A 19,978-nucleotide genomic window follows, 5' to 3' on the forward strand; every position below is an offset into this window, starting at 1 on the left:
CCGTGCTCCGCAACAAGAGAAGCCACCGCAATGAGAAGCCCGCGCACCACCACGAAGAGTAGCCCCTGCTCGTCGCAACTAGAGGAAGCCCACACACAGCAACAAAGACCCAATACAGCCAAAAATAAGTAAATAAATAAATTTATTAAAAAACCATCATCTGTTCTGCAAAATTTAGTTCTTTTATAGCTACACATCAAATTGTCATACAAAATCGTGCTCATTAAATGTTTCAAGTGAAAAGTCTTGCTACTCCAGCTAGGTGGTGAAAGGACTGTTATGTAGGTGAAACAGCATAGGACTTGGAATGGGAAGCCCTGGGTCTGGCTTCAGCTATGCCATAGTCCGGCTATGCGACCCTAGGCAAGTCACCTAACCTCTCTGGGCCTCAGTTTCCTCATCTGTAGAAAGGAGAAGGACAGTATCTCCCCAAAAGGTTTCCTGATGCATGCCGGAAAGGGCTCTACCCACTTCATTAAAATAATAAATTTTGGGACTCCCCTGGTGGCGCTGTGGTTAAGAATCCGCCTGCCAATGCAGGGGACACGGATTCGATCCCTGGTCCGGGAAGATCCCACATGCCACGGAGCAACCAAGCCCGTGTGCCACAACTACTGAAGCCCGCGTGCCTAGAGCCCGTGAGCCACAACAAGAGAAGCCACCGCAGTGAGAAGCCCACGCACCGCAACGAAGAGTAGCCCCCGCTCGCCGCAACTAGAGAAAAGCCCACACGCAGCAACGAAGACCCAACGCAGCCAAAACTAAATAAATAAAATAAATTAAAATAATAATAATAATAATAATAATAATAAATTTTATTTACCTGGAGCCACCTGCCCCCTGTGTTTAGCACAGCACTGGATGCCCAGCAGGGCATCAGTAAGTCTTGCTGAGTGATTTTTCAGTTGCTGGGAGATTCATGAGTCACAGAAAAGAAGCTGGTATTTCTCCTCCTCCTGATCCTAGAAGGACTCCTAAGTGCCACCATTTATCATATGTTCAGAATGTGTCAAACCTGTGCCATGTATCTTACAAGGGTACTCTCCCTGAATCCTCCCAACATCCCTGCCAGGTGTTGCCCCATGTTGGGGATGATCAAAATGAGACACAAACAGGTAAAGTGACTTGCCCATAGTTAAGGTGCTACTGTGGTAGAGCTTAGATTTGAACCCAGGTCTGTCAAGTTGCAAAGTCTGTGTTCCTAACCACCATGTTTCCAAAGGAAACTGCTCTCGGACACTCCTCTGCAATCCAAAGGTCCTGCCCCAAGTAGAAGCTTCTGGCTGTGCCCAGTGAGCCCTGTTTCACTCGAGCATCTCATCTAAATCCTACCTATTCTTTAAGGCCTAGTTCACCAGTCACCTCCATAAAGCCTCCCTGATCCTCCCAGGTGGGAAGGTCTTTCTGCCTCCTCTAAACCCTCAAAAAATTCCATCTGCACCTCGACTCACACCCACTGTCTACTGCCTGACTCTCCTGCAACTATACTGAATTTCTCAGACCAGTCCTTGAGCTCCTTGAGAGAAGCAGCTCTTGGGCATCTTTGTTTGTTCCGTCAGCCAGGCAGGCCCCGAAGGGTGTGGTAGGGTGCCAGCTCCCCTCCCCCACTGAGCTGTAATCTGAGTCTTGGGCTGGGCTCGCTGAGGTGAGCTGGCCCTGCCTCCACACTGGCATCCTGCCTACCTGGTATGGCATCCAGATTCCTGTGGGCCCTGGCCCCAGGAGATAAGATCTCATTCCCTGGTTTGAGGGCAAAGATGCTATAAAAAGCAGGGCACCTAGGCTCCGTATTGGCTTGTGAAGGAGCACAAAAGCCTGAAGGATTTGATGGGTGAGGGCAGAAGCTTCTGGGTCCCAAGGCTTGTACTCGGTTCTCCTGCAAGGACCTGTATGACCAAAGCCAAATGGCTTCTCGGCCAGGAACAGCTCTTCTGATGGACAGTCCAGCGTGAAGCTGCCCTTCCTTAGGCTTTTAGGGCCCACTAGGGAGGTACCAATGCTTAGGTACCAACATCAAGGCCAAAGACCACAGCCCCTCCTCTTGGTCCAGCTCTTACTGCCTAGAGACCCCTGAGTTAGTTAACAGAGCAGGGAAAGCCCTCCCTGCCCTGCCGTTAATTCACTTGTGGCTCTGGGCACATCCTCTCTCGGCCTTAATGGGGAGATGAGAGGACTGGGTCAAAACATCTCCATCTCTCCTTTGGGCCCTGGGGCCACAGGCTAATATTCTACAGGTAGAATAATATTGTCTACTTTCACTCCCGGAAGCAGAGTCAGAGCAGGAGATGGGGGTCCTCAATCCCAGAAACAGCAGAGGCCCATCGGGGCTGCCTAGTACTGTGCCCTCAAAGCCTGTCTCCTTCAGAGGCAATGCCTCGTTTCTGCTGCCTCCGACGTAGCTGCTTCCCGTAACAGAGTCTCAGAGGACTGTCTGGGCCCTGGCCACTTTAGGAAAAAGGGCAGGAGGACTGAGTTACCTCCCAGGGTGTCAGCTGAGCTCACCTTGGAAACCCACCAGAACTAGGGGCAGAATGAACCCAGTACTTTCCCTGTCTACACTGGGCAGGGGGAGCCTGCTTCATCTGCTTTGATCCTCAATCCGGAAAAGTTTTTCTCTACTTTACAGAATCATCTTCCCTCCTCTTCTCCTGGGACACAGCTTGTTCATTCTGACTGGGTTCATTCCCCTTGCCTAGAAGGAGTTCTGCAGTTCCCCAGGCAAACCCCTCTCCTCCCAGAGGTAAGTACCACTTCGTCCAAGGAAAGCCCTTTACCCTTCTTCAGATTCCCACAGGACAAGGGCCAAAGCTCTTAACCTTTGGCCAGGGGGTGGGGGCACAAATCCTGCTGAGAATCTGTGGCTACTATGGGCTTTCTTCCTCTGATACAAACAAACAAATGTCTGCAGATATTTGGAGGGGGATGGTCCATGGGTCGCCTGAACTCCATCAAGAACTCAGAAAGAATCTCAGAAACCTAGATCTAGATCCTAGAAGAACAGCAGGTCACCCAGTCCATTCTCCCACCTAAGCCAGGATCCCTTCTAACAGCAGGGCCCCCTGAGTGACGTTTCTCTTCTCCACCTGGCCCACTGCTCAAGATCACCTCCTTCAGGGAGCCTTCCCTTGTCTCTCCCCCTCCTCTCTGAGCCCCTCTGCATCCTAGCCAGAGCCACACAACTTCCCACCTGTGCTTTCTCCCCTGTGTGTTGTCTTACTTCCCCAGCAAGAGAGCTGGCTCTCTGCAGACCCATTCATTTAACCCCATAACCCTGAGCTAGAGTTGGAGATGACCATTACCATGAACTTGAGAATTCTGTGCTCTGAAGCCAGTGCTCATGACAGCAGTGGCCCATTCCCCCAGAGGATGGGGCTGTGGAGATCTCCTTCCGAGGGCCTCAGTCTGCCCAGGCCTCACCAGAGGTGGGGCTCCTGTGGGACGACTGCCTTTCCTGCTGGAAAGTCCCGGAGAGCCTTTCAACAACTGAAATCAACAGACAGGGAAACTAAGGCCCAGGGAGGCAAAATGACAATATTCAAGAAAGAGGCAGAGCTAGGACTAGGACCCAGGTCCCTGATTCCCAGCCTGGAGCTCTTTTCCTTACACAAGTGGCTTTATAAAAACTAAATCCGGTTACAATAGCCAGGACATGGAAGCAACCTAAGTGTCCATCAACAGATGAATGGATAAAGAAGACGTGGCACATATATACAATGGAATATTACTCAGCCATAAAAAGAAATGACACTGAGTTATTTGTAGGGAGGTGGATGGACCTAGAGTCTGTCATACAGCCTGAAGTAAGTCAGAAAGAGAAAAATACCGTATGCTAACATATATATATGAAATCTATTTTTTTTTTTTTTTTTTTTTTGCTGTATGCGGGCCTCTCACTGCTGTGGCCTCTCCCGTTGCGGAGCACAGGCTCCGGACACACAGGCTCCGCGGCCATGGCTCGCAGGCCCAGCCGCTCCGCGGCATGTGGGATCTTCCGGGATCGGGGCACGAACCCGTGTCCCCTGCATCGGCAGGCGGACTCTCAACCACTGCGCCACCAGGGAAGCCCAAAATCTAAAAAAAAAAAAAAATGGTTCTCACGAACCTAGGGGCAGGACAGCAATAAAGACGCAGACGTAGAGAATGGACTTGAGGACACGGGGAGGGGGAAGGGTAAGCTGGGACGAAGTGAGAGAGTGGCATGGGCATATATACATTACCAAATGTAAAATAGATAGCTAGTGGGAAGCAACCACATAGCACAAGGAGATCAGCTCAGTGCTTTGTGACCACCTAGAGGGGTGGGATAGGGAGGATGGGAGGGAGATGCAAGAGGGAGGGGATATGGGGATATATGTATATGTATAGCTGATTCACTCTGTTATAAAGCAGAAACTAACACACCATCGTAAATTATACTCCAATAAAGATGTTAAGATTAAAAAACAAAAAACAACAAAATCCGGGAATGCCCTGGCGATCCAGTGGTTAGGACTCCATGCCTTCACTGCTGAGGGCACGGGTTCAATCCCTGGTCGGGGAACTAAGATCCTGCAAGCCTCGCAGCCACAAAAAAAAAAAAAAAAAAAAAAAAAAAAAAATTAAAAACTAAAATCTGCCCTCACACTCTCACACTCATAAACGCACAGAAAATTTCTGAAAGGATGCATGAGAAAGTTAACAGTGGTAACCTCTGGGGAGTATGACAGTGGAGGTGGTCAGAGAAGTGAGGAGGAAAACTTTTACTTTTTACCTTCATACCCCTGTCTACTGTTGAACATGTTTTATTTATTCATATTATAAAAATAAAATAAAAATGTTCATAGCAGCCCTATTTACAATAGCCCGGAGATGGAAACAACCTAAGTGTCCATCATCGGATGAATGGATAAAGAAGATGTGGCACATATATACAATGGAATATTACTCAGCCATAAAAAGAAATGAAATTGAGCTATTTGTAATGAGGTGGATGGACCTAGAGTCTGTCATACAGAGTGAAGTAAGTCAGAAAGAGAAAGACAAATACTGTATGCTGACACATATATATGGAATTTAAGAAAAAAATGTCATCAAGAACATAGGGGTAAGACAGGAATAAAGACACAGACCTACTAGAGCATGGACTTGAGGATATGGGGAGGGGGAAGGGTAAGCTGTGACAAAGTGAAAGAGCGGCATGGACATATATACACTACCAAATGTAAGGTAGATAGCTAGTGGGAAGCAGCCGCATAGCACAGGGAGATCAGCTCGGTTCTTTGTGACCGCCTGGAGGGGTGGGATAGGGAGGGTGGGAGGGAGATGCAAAAGGGAGGGGATATGGGAACATATGTATATGTATAACTGATTAAATTTGTAAAATAAAAAAAAAAAAAAAAAAAAAAAAAAAAAAAAAAAAAAAAGAAATAAATCAGTGCAAATTAGATAATCTAAAAAAAAAAAAAAAAAAAATAAACCTGCCACAGAAAGGAGATTCTGGCCCCAGCCCACTCCCAACACACACACAAAAACAAAGAGAAGACATAAGTCAACCTGTCTAGGTACAACTATAAAGTAGCAAGACTGCCTTTTTGCATGGTTTACGGCACTGGTCTCATTCATTCACAGTCACAGTGCGGTTGATGACTCGATGACTCTTCCTAGGAAAAGCTTAATTCAATTAGGGCTCTCGGCAGCTCCCTGAGGAAGCTCTGGTATCTTGCTTTTACTTATACAAATTGAGGGTAAACCAAACAGATGCAGACTTTCCCAGAGAGACCCCACCCAGCCCAGAGAGGATGCCCTAGAAGACCCTCCATTAGAGCCAAGCCGAGGGAGGCAGAGGGGATGGAAGGCGGCTGTGGCAGCAGCACTTACACAGGTGCTGGCTGACGCCTAGAGCATCTCTGTGTCAGGCTGGTTTCTTGTCTTCCTCAAAGGCTTCACATGGACACGATCTCTACACGGAAGTCAGTCATGCACTTATTTGTCCCCCAAGTATTTAGGAGCCCTCCCTCTGTGCCAGGCACAGAGAAGAAAGCAAACAAAGGCTGTGCACTCAAGGGGCTTCCATTCTTGTAGGAAGCCTGTCCTAAGAATAGCTCTCTCTGTCCCGCCTGCTTGCCTAATTCCTCTCCATCTTCAAGACTGGCTCAAATTCCACCTCCTCTGAGAAGCCTTCCCTAACCACCTGTGCCCTCGGGGACTGCTTGTTCCCTCTGAACTCTGCCTCTGCCAGGAGTCTGCCGAGACCTCAGCACAGGTGGACCATTTTCTCCAAACAGACTGGAAGCTCCTGGTGAGCCAGGCCTGGGTCTCACTCTTCTTGGTTCCCCGATGTGCCACAAACTCAGAGCCCGCTGGCTGGTTTCAGCTGACCTGCGTCTACGACCCCACCTTGGACAGATGAATTAATTAGCTGCTCTCAGTCCTGGCTGGCCAGCCCAAAGCCAGAGCCTCTGTGAGTCTGCTGGCACACAGCAAGTGCTACGTAAGTGTTAGCTACTTATTATTTTGGTGAGCTCATAGATTCTGCCTGACACAGCTGTGATGTCACCTCTCCGCTTTTCAGTGGCCTGGCCTCAGATAGGCCCAGCGCTGTGGAAGGGCCAGTCTGGGCTTAGGGGTAAGTGTCCCCCAAGGGACCGGGAAGGGGACTTGGGAAGGAATAGGAATTCTCATCCTGAATCTCACTCAGAGCTGCTTAAGGCTGTATGTTTTCAGGAAAGAGCTTGCCTGGGTAATTTGGGGAAACTCCAGGTTCTCAGAAAGTCAGTGTCAGAACTCAGGGGTCATGTATGACCTAACAGACTCCAAAACTGGCCCCGCATGTTGAAAGAGCTTTCTGGGGAAGGAAATGAAGTCAGTACGATCCCAGGGAAGGGGGGCAGCCCACTGATCCCGGCCCAACTCAAAACTTAGTTCAGTTAAAATTAGATTAGCCTGTAAGATTAAAAATACTCACATATAATCACGGCCTGCCTTAAAGTATCAGTTGATGTTTGTCGGCATCTAAAGAGATGGTTGGGCCCAGCGCAGTGTGTGCAGACAATCTTGGGGAGACATGTCTGACTCAGACGTTTACAGGGGGAGTGAGTACTGCAGAAGGAGGCCCACACAGGCAATGGATGACTCAGGAATCACCCAGGTCCTGGGTTTGCTGAGTGAGCCTTCTCTCCCCACCACGGAAGGGAAGGGGGGCAGGTTGGGGAGGGTGACAGGAGGAGGGGCGGGAGGGAGGGAGGGAGGGAGGCAGGCCCGCCAGCTGTGTACAGGCTGGCATTCCCGAAGGGAGCCCAGGCCTGCTGAGCTCCAATGCCCTGTCCCTCCTGTGTTTCTGAATGCCACCACCTCTGAGAAGGGCTATTTGCTTCATGGTAAGACTTGGAAGAGAGGGGGGGGGGGTCACAGTTTCCTCCCCCCACCCCAAGAAATGATCCACAGAGAGCAGCCAAGACTTGAAATGCCTTTAATCCTTCCCTGTTCAAAATGATCATGGGAAAAATAAAACTTTTGAACCGAAAGGGAATCAGGGCATGATGATAAAAAGAACAAGAGCTCCAAAGTCAGACAGATCTGGGCTTCAACCCCACTGTTTTCTAGCTGTGCAAGTACCTGACACAGCCTCTGAAACAGGAGCTTAATAAGTGACAGCTAATATAATTAACAAATATTTAACATAAATATTACAAATTAGGAAACGAGGGCTCAGAGAAGTAGTGCCTTGCCTAAGGTCACACAGCTAAGCAGCAAAAAGCTAGCACCACACCATATCTCAGGGTCTCTTGACCCCTTCCCTCTCCTGCCCCATTCAGCATGTTTTCTGTTGTAATTCACTTCTCTGCCTCTCCTTTCTCCTCCCAGAGGGCCTACAACACATCAAGGGAAAGGAAAAGTTTCCATTTCAAAAGTTTGCTGCTCCACAGGCTGTGAGAATGACAGGTCCCAAGGCTGAGTCAGCCGTCACACTCTCACACACTTTCTTCATACAAATACAGGCATGCTTGAGGGGTTAAGAACTTGGAGTTAAGTTGACCTGGGCTCCAGACCAACCCAAACCACCATGTTCCTTTAGCCCCTCGCTCCTCCAAGAGGAAACAGTGTCTCTCCGGTCAACCACTCAAGTTACCAACGTGGCTGTGCCTGGTCATTTACTCTAGTTAAAGACCATTGGGACCTCTGGTCCCCCTTGATCTTCACAACGACCTGACCAGGCAGGAAAGAGGACACCGCCTTGGGTTAGAAATCCAGGGATTGTGTCCTTTGCCACTTACTTGCTAAGTGACCTCAGGCAGGTCACAACCTGGGGCTCGGTTTCCTTAGATGTAAAATGGTTACATCAATTCCACCTGCTATTCTAACCCACAGGACCATTGAGAAGATCGAAATTAAATACTGTACACACAAGTGCTTTGGAAACAAGTTACAATACTAATGAGAATTACTACTAAACTCCACCTGCCTTACAGAGCTAAAGAGAGTTGTGCCATCTGCTTCCAGCACAGAGGTTGCCTCTCAGGGGATCCTGCTGGGCCCCAAGGGTAACCAAAAGCAGCCCAGTACCCTTCCAGCCCAGAAGCAGGAGATGGTAATCACAAGGTTAGCCATCCCCTGCTGGGCAAAGGAAACTACTCTTTAAGTGGCATTCCCCTGCCCAAGCAGGGAAGAAGCAAGCTCAGTCAGACCACTGAGAGAGCAAAGAGATGGCAGGCAGGGTCACTAGCAGAGGACAAGGGATAGGCCCAGCCTGGCTGCGGGATTCAGGTACACATATGTGGACTCACAGGGACAGAGGATGGGCCCAAAGCCGGCACACAACCCCTACAGCTTTCCCAGGGCAGGGAGAGGGCTTCCACCAACAAGTGCCAGCCCCCAGAGGGAGTCCTAAAATCCCGGAAGGCAGGTGCAGTGAGCTGGGCACCCACCCCGTGCAGGGTCCTGGGCATCTGCTGAGGAGGACGTGAGAGGCAGGAGATGCAGCTGCACCCTGAGAGGAGACTGTGCCAAGGCTCAAACAGAAGATAAATGGCAATTCAGCATCAGAGCAGATAACCCCTTTGGGCTGTTTCCTCATCTGTGAGACAGAGAGCCTTTATCTCATAGGATGATAGTAGGAGTTAAATGAGATTACTTTTATAAAGTGCCTGACACCACTCTGTAGATACTCAATAAATGGTAATTCTTACTAAAACACACATTCCGCCCCCCCAACAGAAGAGATGTCACAGGGCAGGCTAGGCCTAATGCCAAAGTTGTGGATAAACAATAAGGGATACGGTTTTAGCGGAGAAATGAAAGCAACGGCTGTGGGCTGGAGTGGGCTGGGAAGACCGCCCAAAGTGGAGGAATCTGAACAGGCCCTGAAAGCTGCCACAGCACGTTGGGCTCTGTGCTAGCATTCCCACGTTTGGTCTCTACATCGATCCTGGAAGGTAGAGACGGCATCCTTACCTTCCCGATGAGGCAAGTCAGGTTCAGAGAAACCGGGGGCCTGGTCACACAGGTACAGAGGGGCAGAGGCAGAGCCCGGGCTTTTGTTACAACGTCTGTCCTTCCCACCAGAGCTGGAGGGGCTAGGTGGGGCGGGAAGGAGAGGCAAGGTGCGCCTCCTGGGTGTTCAGCTGAATGAAGTCCAGGCGATATGACCAACAGAGGCCCTCTAAGTGTCCTGGAGCCTCAGGACACACATGTCCTACCTGAAGCTTCTTCCGAGTCCCCAGATGACCTCCCCTCCCACTATCCTGCAGTCACTCAGCTGTTTTCCCGAAGAGGAAAAGGTCACCTTTTTCTTTTTGGAGAGTTCCATCTGGGCTTCTAGAGACAGTTTCAAGGTAACCTTTAAGTTGTTCCTCTCTCCTTCTGAGAAGTGAGAGAGGCGAGTTCTAGTCTTACACAGGAAACCAGTTGCTGGGTCTGATATCCACGCATGTGAAGTGGGCAATAATGATCCCCATCACCCCTCCTCACAGACTTGCTCTAAGGAGGACATGGCAGAACACACCTTGCAAACACCAAAACCAGAAAAAGCTGTAAGATGTGATGGGACAAAGGAAGGTTTTTTTGTCTCTGGTCAGGAGACGAGATGAATACCTGCTTCATAGGCTGCCAGGAGTTCCGGGTCTGGGATATCCGTAAACAAACACAGGGGGTGCCAGTGGTGAGCTGGGTTACAGTGAGGCTCTCCCTTGAAACAGGCACTGGACTGGGAGCAGGTAAACAGGGACAACGTGGAATTCATGCAGGGTCCAAACCACAATGTGAGGCGGAGGTGGGGGAGGGGAAGGGGCCTACCGAAGGCTTGGAGTCATTCTCAGAGTTCTCCCAATAGTCTAACCCCAACTCACGTCACGAGCCCCTCCTCACCAAGGAAAAGGCAAGAATCCCTGACTGTCAGAGAAAAAAGGCCCAGAGACGGGAAGTGACTTGCCTAATGTGACCCACTGAGTCACTTAGGAAAGAATCCAGAAGCATCTACCTTAGAACTTCAGCTCTAACCCTACCCTTCCCACACGCATCTCCCACAGTATCTACCTGAGGCTCTGCTCAACAATTAGGATAGGAGTGAGAACTGCACACAGCACCTTCTATTTTTAAAGGAGGGATAACTTGCAAGGGAAGCAGCTGCCCCAGATGACAGAGTGAGACCTCCAACATAGCTCCTACCCATGCTGGGGTGCTGAGAGAATAGGCAAGACCCCAAAATGAACTCCTAGGCTCCTGGGTAACTGATAGTACAGAGGGAGCATGGCCTCGGCACACCCCCCATCCCCCAAGTCGGTTGGTGCCATGTCCCCTCCCCACAGGACCTGCTCTGGAGGCAGCTTAAGTGAAGGAAGAACAAAGTCAGTAGGACTGACTTTCAGTCCTTCCTCAAACCTTAGGGAAGGACTGCTGGTGGCAGCCTAGGTTGAGAGATTTGTAATCCTCCAGCCTCAGAGGAAGACTGTAGGAGGGGCTGAGGTAGGGATGCATTTACCTTAGGTGGTTAAAATACCAACAGGAGCAGCTGCAACTCACTGAGTGCTTCCTATAGGTACAAAGCCAGCTTTACCGTGCGTTTCTTTATGTCATCATCACGCCAGCAGCATTAGAGCAGGATACTATTATTTCCCCCTTTTTATACTTGAGGAAACTGAGGCTCAGAGAGGGTAAGTGGTAGAGTGGTGCCAACCTCAATTCAACACTGCAAAGGGGGAGTTCCCCGGTTGCCTAGTGGTTAGGATTCGGGGCTTTCAACTGCCGCAGCCCAGGTTCAATCCCTGGTTGTGGGACTGAGATCCCGCAAGCTGCGTAGCCAAAACAAAACAAAACAAGAAAACCAAAACACTGCAAGGTAAAGGGAAAAATGGGCTTTCACTTTTTGCCACCTGAACTGGGACCCTTAAGATCTTTTGGCCATCTTTCTCTCTACCCTCTTTCCAGGATGGCCAGATGCTAGGGCACCCCTGTTTTCAGAGGCAGAAAATTGCCCTATCAAGCCAGAGACACAGTCTCTTGGAACTACAAATGCCCTCAGAGATCATATCCAGCCTCCTCACTTTACGATGAGAAAACTGTGGCCCAAGGGTGACTTGCCAGGGTTACCCAAGTCAGTGGAATGGCAGAAATGTTGGACCTGCAAGAGGCCACAAAGATCAACTGACAAGTGGAGAGGCATGACTGGCCCAAGGTCACAGAGGGAGGTGGTATAAGAGGCCAAGTTTCCTAACTTCTAGACTGATACCCTTGTCATAGCACCACCTCTGCCAGCTGCCCAGGGTCCCGGGCACAGTTTTGGCAGGGACAAAGCAGGCCAAGCCTGACCCCATTAGGATTAGAGGTAATCAGGCCTGCAGAGACAAACTCCTGACTATCCAGAGTAGGATCTTTGTGGTCATGCTGTCGACCCACCAGAAGGCACTGAGATCCACAGTGTGTGCATTAGCCTCTACTGCCCTAACACAATGCCAGGTGAGGGGGTTGGAAAGAGGAGGGCAATTTATAAATAGTGCTTATGAGGCCTCTTCCTGGTCTCACACAGGCAAATGACACATCAGTCACTTCAGCTTCTTACCAACAAATTAAGACACAGGGTTTCACGATTCAACTGATATGGTAAAATTTAGAGATTCTTGCCAGTTTCACAGGTGGGCGAGACCTGCAGAAAAAGGCCCCAGCTTGTTCAAGGTCATGTATTTGTCAGAATCGGTACACATGGCTCCCCTTGCCCAGACCTCGGTTTTTTCCGGAAAGCTGGCTGCCATCAGGGGATAGGTGCTGGTGGCCCAGCTCCATGTGCAGGCCTGCTACTGTCACAGCACCAAAGCCCCGTATCAGGAGGCCAGCTCCTGGATCTGTCAAAACAGAAGCACGAGTGCCCTCCTGCAGCATGTCCCAGAGCCTGCCTCATACCAGCCTGGCATCACCACTCAGCTCCTGCATGTCCTTGGGAAAGCTGCAAGGCTTCCTGCCAAGAGTCACAAACTCTCCAAACCCAAACCAGCAGAGTTCCAGGCCCCCGTGCCTTCCACAGCTAGCTGGGGGCTAGAAAAGCAAAAGCAGCTTTCAAACCCCCCCACCTCTTGCCCCCCGGACACCACTTCAAGGGACTTCTGGGCTATGCAGGCTCTGGTGAGCTCCATCAACCACCCAGCAGAACAGAGTGCTCAGGCCTAGCAGGGTGATAATCCTCTGGAAGGGAACAACTTTTCTGTTTCCTTCTCCCAAAAAGAACGTTTCAAAGTCTCTTCAGATCAGAACATGCTGCGCTCCTCCACCTGTCCCTCTCCCTCTTGGATGAGCAGCAGGCAGGCCAACATGACAGCACCTTGAGACACAGCTGGGTGCAACCTGGAGATGAGCTGGGGCCAGACCAAGCTTGACCCTCCTCCACTCTCCCTCCACCCCCAAACCAGACTTCGGGAATTCCCAAGGCCCCTGTCCCATAAACTGTATAAGGAATGGCATTCCCAGGCAGGAAACTGACTCAGGGGCTCCTGACCAGCCTGGGCAGGCAAAGCCGACAGATAACACTCTGGGGATGAAGGAAGGTGAGGATATGGGGATGCCTCATCTTCCACCACATCTGTAAGTCTCCAGCACACAGGTCCCCCACTACACTCAAACTCCTTAGACAAACCAAGTAGAAATAGCCTCCATCCTGGAACACCCTCCCATGAAGCATGTAATTACACTGGTCGCTGTTGACAGAGCGGACTGTGCCACTTGCTGAAGACACTCCTGTCTCACACAGCTGGATGCCTGGCTCCCCTCGGGGTCTGTCCCAGCCAGAGGAGACTTGCCAGGCCTGGAAGCCTCGCTGAAGGTACCTAGTACCTGAAGCATCCCATCCTCTGGTCCTGCTCTCTCCCATGAACAATGCTGGCTCCAATCTTAGGAGGCCTCAGACCACAGAGGCCACGGAGCTCCAGTTTGAGAAGGACCACGATGATGGGATAGAGGCTGCCTACTTTACAGTAGTCCAGACCTTTATTCCTAGGCAGCCTCAAGTGGTAAGGATGGTTCAAGAAGCTCATTAGTTTGGTGGCGGCGGAAGCGTCAGGGGCGAACTGCACTTACCTATCTTCATAAGGCAGGCCAGCAGGATCCAGAGGGAGATTTCGAAGGGTATGCGCACGTGTGTGTAGTCGATGCCCAGGACTGGAAAGGCCTTTCGAGATTTCAGGCTGTGTTCAGTGAAGGAATGGTTAACAGGGCGGCTCTCGGGGGCGAGCTCCGGCGGGGCGGTGGTGACCTCCCCAATGGAGCGTTCCCGTGGTGGCTCAGAGCCTCTGATGGTGCTGGCAGTAGGGCTGGGCTGGAGGCCATGGCTTCTAAGAACGGGTAGCAGCCCCACCAAGGCTACTGCCACGAGCAGCGAAGGGAAGATTCGAGGCGGAGAGAGGCCAGAGACACCAGACCAGAGAAGCATCCTGCTGCCACCCTCAACGCTTAGCAGAGTGAGAGTAACACCTGGAACATAGGTAGCAGGGAGTCAGCAGCGGGGGAAGAGAGACTGGGGGAGTCTCTAAGCAAAGTTCATGTTTTAGAGATGTGTTTTTGTGGAAGCAGTCCTCTGGAAGTGGAGGAAGGCTGGGTTCACGATCTAGAACTCCAAACTGGGGAAGAGGGACAAGGACTCAGTTAGGACCGTAAGAGAAGACCAAAAGGTCTGGAACTCCAGGCCTGGGAAAGGGGGTGGGGGAGGGGAGAGACTGCACCCTAGGGACAGAGGAAGGGACAGGATGGGTTGGACCCCAGGCAAGGAAAAGGAAAAGGGAGGGTGGGGACCCTCGGCTGAGGAAAGTGACTGATGAGCTGGGACTCGGCTAAGGTAAGGGGCAGGGAGCCTGAGCTAAAGGAAGGGGATCGAAGGGGGTGAGACCCAGTCGTGGAGAAGAAGAGAGGGGGCTGAGAGCCCAGGCTGCGAGGAAGTGAAGCCAGAAAGCGGCCGGGAGTTTCCCCACCCAAAGAAGGACCGGGTGCAGGCGCGCCGGGCTGAGATTCCGGGGAAATGGAGGGAGGCGGAAGGCGGAGGCAGGCGGCCTGGCGAGAGGACGCCTTGGCGCGCGCTGAGGGCGGCTCGCGGTGGGCCAGCAGCGAATCGCCCCTCCTTGCGGCCCCGGCGCGGTGCTGCCCTGCGCCCCGGCCCAGCTTCAGCTCCTCCGCGTCCAGCTCCACTTCCAGTTGCAGCCCCGGCCCCAGCCCCGGCGGCGGCGGACTGATCCTTTCTGAGCCCGGCGCTGCCACTTATAGGCACCAGCGAGCAGCCGGTGCAGCGGGCTAGAAGGACCTGTCAGCGCCCGCTCAACGCAGCGACCCCTGTCGCCGCGGAAAGGAAGTATCGCGTCGAAAGAGGAGGGAGCGTCAGAGACGGCAAAAAAAAAGTCCGGCATCTACAGAGATTCTGACTAACATGAGTAAAATGCTCTACTATTTACAAAGCGCCTTCACGTCCACATCCACATCCACAGTCTCATGGAGACTCCCCAATAATCTTGTGAAGGATGTAGTATTATCTTATACATTTAGTTACCGTGTGATCTTGAGCAAATTACTTAACCTCTCTGTTGCATAGTTTTCTCATCTGAAAAAGTGGGGATAACAGGAGTACCTTCTGCTGATCTGCTGTAGTATAGTATATGTGATGACTAAATGAGATAATCTATGTAAAGTGTTTAGAATGGAGCCCAGCACATAGAACAATTATTATGGTTCCACTTTTGCAGATGAGGAAACAGGTAAAGAGAGTTCCTTAACTAGTATGTAAATAGTTATATCGGTTTGCTAAGGTTACTGTAACAAAGTACCACAAACTGGGTGGCTTAAAGAACAGAAATTTACTGTCTCATATCCTGGAGGCTAGAAATCTGAAGTCAAGGTGTCAGCAGAGTTGGTTCCTTCTGAGGGCTGTGAGGAAGAATCTGTTCCATGCGTCTCTCCTGGCTTCTGGTGGTTTACCAACAATCTTTGGTGCTCCTTGATAACTCCAGTCTTCACGTGGTGATCTCCCTGTGTCTCTGTCTCTGGGTCCAGATTTCCCCTTTTTATAAGGTTTCCAGTCACACTGGATTAGGGGCCCACCCCAATGACCTCATCTTAACTTGATCATTTTCAATAACCCTACTTCCAAATAAGTCCACATCACAAGTGCTGGGGGTTAGAACTTCAGCATCTTTGTGGAGGACACCATTCAACCCACAGCAGCAGCGGAACTGAGATTTGAACATATAGTGTTGGTTGGAATTTGTAAGATTTGAGAGATCATGGCCATACACTGGAATCCTTGGAAAGCTTTTAAACACTACCATTGCCTGGGACCTTCAGAGGTTTGTATCCACTTCCTCCAGGGTAGTGCCCAAGCAAGATGGATAGTTTTTCAAAAGTTTCCCCAGGTGATTCTCAACTAGGGTTGAGAATTATTGAGATTACTGAAATGCCACCCTTGTTTTGCAGAAGAGCGAATCAAGGCAGAGGAAGTCCAAGTGACTAGCTTGAGATCACAAAATGATGTCAAAGGGCTTAGTTCAGTTTAGCAACTATTTATGGGCCTCTTGACAAGGCTTTGTGCTGGGCTTTGGCAACACAGACATAGACATGGGGAGGAAGGAGGTGGCAGTGGTTAGGAGGGGGCACAAAGTGGATACAACAAGGGCTTCTAGGGTGCTGATAACATTTTCTTTACTGGGTGGTGGTTACAAAGTTTACACGGATGTAGTTGTTCTGTGATAACTCATTGAGCACTCATGATCTGTGTACTTTTAATGAGATATGCTCTCCTTTCACATAAAAGTATATTCAAATGCTACTAGAGTGATGTGATTGTGACTGAAGGTGCCAACATTAAACTGAATTCTCTGTACTTCACATTCTCCTGGCACAGGTCCAGCCATTTGGGAGATGACAGAAGAGCCTACAAAAGCCTTCAGAGAAATCCAAGGGCCTTGTGTCACCTGGAGCAGATGAAGGGAGAACATCAGCTATAATGGAAATAACCAAAGAGAGGAAAAGCATTTAGGACAAGGATCAAAACAATGACAATATGTCTCACATGGTTCGGTCCTTTATAGTTTATAACCAAGTGCCCCAGGTTTATCAATGATCCAAGTCCTGGTGCTCAAGAAATAGTAGCTATTATTCTCATTTCCATTTTACAGATGAAAAAACTGAGGACTCACAGACATAAAGCCATTTGGCCAAGATCACACAGCTATTAGGTAACAGATCCAGGACTTAAGTCAGTTTTCTAACATCTTAATCCAGAGCTCTTTCAAAACACCACAGGTTCAGTGTAGAAAAAAGGAGGCAAAGGTGGGGCTAGTGGAGGGACTTTATGCAGGTGACATGGGCCAGAACCCTGAGACCTATAGTCCTTTCCAGTCTTCTTTTTTTTTTTTTTTTTTTTTTTTTTTGCCATGCTGCGTGGCTTGCAGAATCTCAGTTCCCAGGGATTGAACCCAGGCCACGGCAGTGAAAGTGCCAAATCCTAACCACTAGATCATCATGGAACTCCCAGTCCTTTCCAGTCCTGAGGTTAACATTCACCCATGCACTCTGATCCTCCTCACTCTCTGACTCCCCCTCATTCCGGTCCTCAGTCAGTCCTTGGGTGCCAGCCTTGGAAGTAGCAGATCCCATGAGAACCAGGAAATAGTAGCCCTAAGGTCCTCCACAGCCTGGAGAAGGTTGTATCAACATGACAGTACCAGGAAAGAGCCCTTGGGAAAAACCACCTGGGACAGCCCATGGCCAAGGCCCAGCCTAGACCAGGCAGTATAGCATAAGAATTAAGATTAAGAATCTAGGGCTTCCCTGGTGGCGCAGTGATTGAGAGTCCGCCTGCCGATGCAGGGGACACGGGTTCGTGCCCCGGTCTGGGAGGATCCCACATGCCGCGGAGCGGCTGGGCCCGTGAACCATGGCCGCTGAGCCTGCGCGTCCGGAGCCTGTGCTCCGCAACGGGAGAGGCCACAACAGTGAGAGGCCCGCGTACCGCAAAAAAAAAAAAAAAAAAAGAATCTAGCCAGATTGTCTAGGTTCAGATCCCCACACCACCACTCACTAGTTAGAAGACCTTGAGTAAATCAGTCAACCTCCCTGATTCACTGTTTCTTCCTCCATCACATGGAAACAATAATGCCAATCTCATGGGGCTAAGGGTCTTAGCCAATGTACATGTAGAACTCAGGGCAGCAGCCAGCAAGTACCACATATATTTACCATCTTTATCTTTATTTACATGTACTGAGGGCCTCAAATGTAGACTTTCTGTGTTAGGGCCACATGAAGTTATACATTCAGACACAGAAACACAGGCTAGAAAGAAGTCCCTCACATTTGTGAAATTGGTCCCATCATCAGACCACTCCCCCTTTGGTATGCTATAAATTTAATAATTTTGTATAAATTATATTGCTGTGTATTCTGCATGTTTTTAAAATTTTATTATTTATTTTATTTTATTTATTTTTGGCTGCTTTGGGTCTTCGTTGCTGCATGCGGGCTTTCTCTAGTTGCGGTGAGCAGGGGCTACTCTTCGTTGTGGTGTGCGGGCTTCTCACCGCTGTGGCTTCACTTGTTGCGGAGCACGGGCTCTAGGCATGCGGACTTCAGTAGTTGTGGCACACGGGCTCAGTAGTTGTGGCTCATGGGCTTAGTTGCTCTGCGACATGTGGGATCTTCCCGGACCAGGGCTCAAACCCGTGTCCCCTGCATTGTCAGGTGGATCCTTAACCACTGCGCCACCAGGGAAGTCCCTTTGCATGTTAAAAGCATGATCTTGTTGAAGGTAATCAGTTAAAATATGCTGCAATATTTGTAACCGTGTTTTAGCAAGTCCTCTTTTTTTTTTTTTTCCTGGCCACCCCATGCGGCATGTGGAATTTCCTGGACCAGGGATTGACCAGGGATCGAACCCATGCTCCCTACAGTGGAAGCACAGAGTCTTAACCAATGGACCACTGGGGAAGTCTAGCAAGTCCTCATTTTTAAACCATTGCAGGACCACATTGCTCTTGACTCAGAGGGGCCATATATCTGCAGACTCTTCTTCCTGCAGATCCAGAACAGTTGCAAGATGCCTGGGCCTGGGTGGTATCCCCCCTTGCTTAGGCCATGTCTGCTCCTCAGTCCCCCTCATTGAATCCTTTTGCTAAAAGTAATGGGAATTTTATGGAATTGCTATAGCTATGACAGATACATAGCAAACAATGTGTAGTGTTTGGAAAGGATCCTCTGGGCCACTTACTAGCTGTACATCATGAGCAAGTCATATTTTGTTTATGTCACTCAGTTTATTCATGTGTATAAAAAGTGGGTGAGGTCAGAACACCTGCCTTTAAGGTTAGTGCAAGGATTAAATGGCTGACGTATGTCAAGCTCAGTTCCTTACACATTATTGGCACTCTGTAACTGAGTTCATTTCCTTATTTCCTTTGTTATATAACATCACAGCCCGGCAAGGCCCTCTTCTTTTTTTTTAATAGTCTTTTAAAAAATATTTATGTATGTATTTATTTATTTTGGGTGCGCCGGGTCTCCATTGCAGCACGCGGGATCTTCGCTGCAGCATGTTTAGTTGTGGCATGCGGGATCTTCAGTTGCAGGATGCAACTTTCTTAGCTGCGGAATGCATGTGGGATCTAGTTTCTCGACCAGGGATCGAACCCAGGCCCCCCGCATTGTGAGTGCAGAGTCTTACCCACTGGACCACCAGGGAAGTCCCAAGGCCCTCTTCTTTCAGTCTCCCCTTCACTCACTTCACTCCAACCACACTGCCTCCTTGCTATTTCTCAAACACTGCCAGCCAAACTTCTACCTCAGGGCCTTAGCACTTGCTGTTCCTGCTGCCTGGAACACTCTTCTCCAGATATCCACTTGGCCTACTCCATCACATCCCTCAAGCCTTTCCACAAATCTTCCTTCTCACCACTACTATGTGGTGACTCCTGATACTTCCCCTACCTGACCACTACTACCACTACCACTCAGGCCCAGCCACCTTCTCACATATGATATAATAAACCTATTTACTGTATTTATTGTTTACTACCATTCCCCCCCATAGGATGTGAGCTCCAGGAGAGCAAGAGAGCCCTAATGAATGAATGAATGACAGGGTATATTACTTGCACATGAGAAAACTAAGATTCCAAGGAGAGAGTCAGTTGTGGTCACAGAGCTGGGAAGAAGGGGAGCCAGGTGAGAATCCAAGTCTGTCTGACTCTGAAATCCAAGCTTTTCCCACTTCTCTGGGCTGATAGCCAGCATGAAAAAACATGCACGTCCTCAGCAACTAGGAGAGAGTTGGTAAGGAGGTAGAACTTGTGATCCAGTGAATGGCTTTTAAGCTGAAGTCATAATTCACTCAATAAACTTTTAGCACCTCCTGTGTGCAAGTCCCTGTGCTTCCTGCCATGGGAGACTTGACTATGAATCTGATCAACACCCATCAGTGAACTTGAAACTCTTATATCTACTCACAGGCTGGAAGTCCTGTGGGTACCTCCATCTCCACAGGTAC

General features: G+C 49.8%; 1 protein-coding gene across 3 annotated transcripts in view; it reads right to left on the reverse strand.

Moving 5' to 3' along the window:
- Window positions 1-14,668, reverse strand: part of SLC9A1 (solute carrier family 9 member A1) — a 50,934-nt gene extending 36,266 nt beyond the window's left edge. For 2 of the 3 annotated variants that reach the window (XM_060089227.1, XM_060089225.1), the window contains exon 1: window positions 13,537-14,668. In XM_060089227.1, coding sequence (XP_059945210.1) covers window positions 13,537-13,888 — 352 coding nt within the window. In that variant the 5' untranslated portion in view covers window positions 13,889-14,668. The remainder of the gene's footprint in view (window positions 1-13,536) is intronic. The other variant, XM_060089226.1, reaches the window with a different exon arrangement.
- Window positions 14,669-19,978: the final 5,310 nt, after the last annotated feature.

Source organism: Mesoplodon densirostris, chromosome 2, assembly GCF_025265405.1.
Source record: "Mesoplodon densirostris isolate mMesDen1 chromosome 2, mMesDen1 primary haplotype, whole genome shotgun sequence".
In the NCBI taxonomy this organism is placed as follows: domain Eukaryota; kingdom Metazoa; phylum Chordata; class Mammalia; order Artiodactyla; family Ziphiidae; genus Mesoplodon; species Mesoplodon densirostris.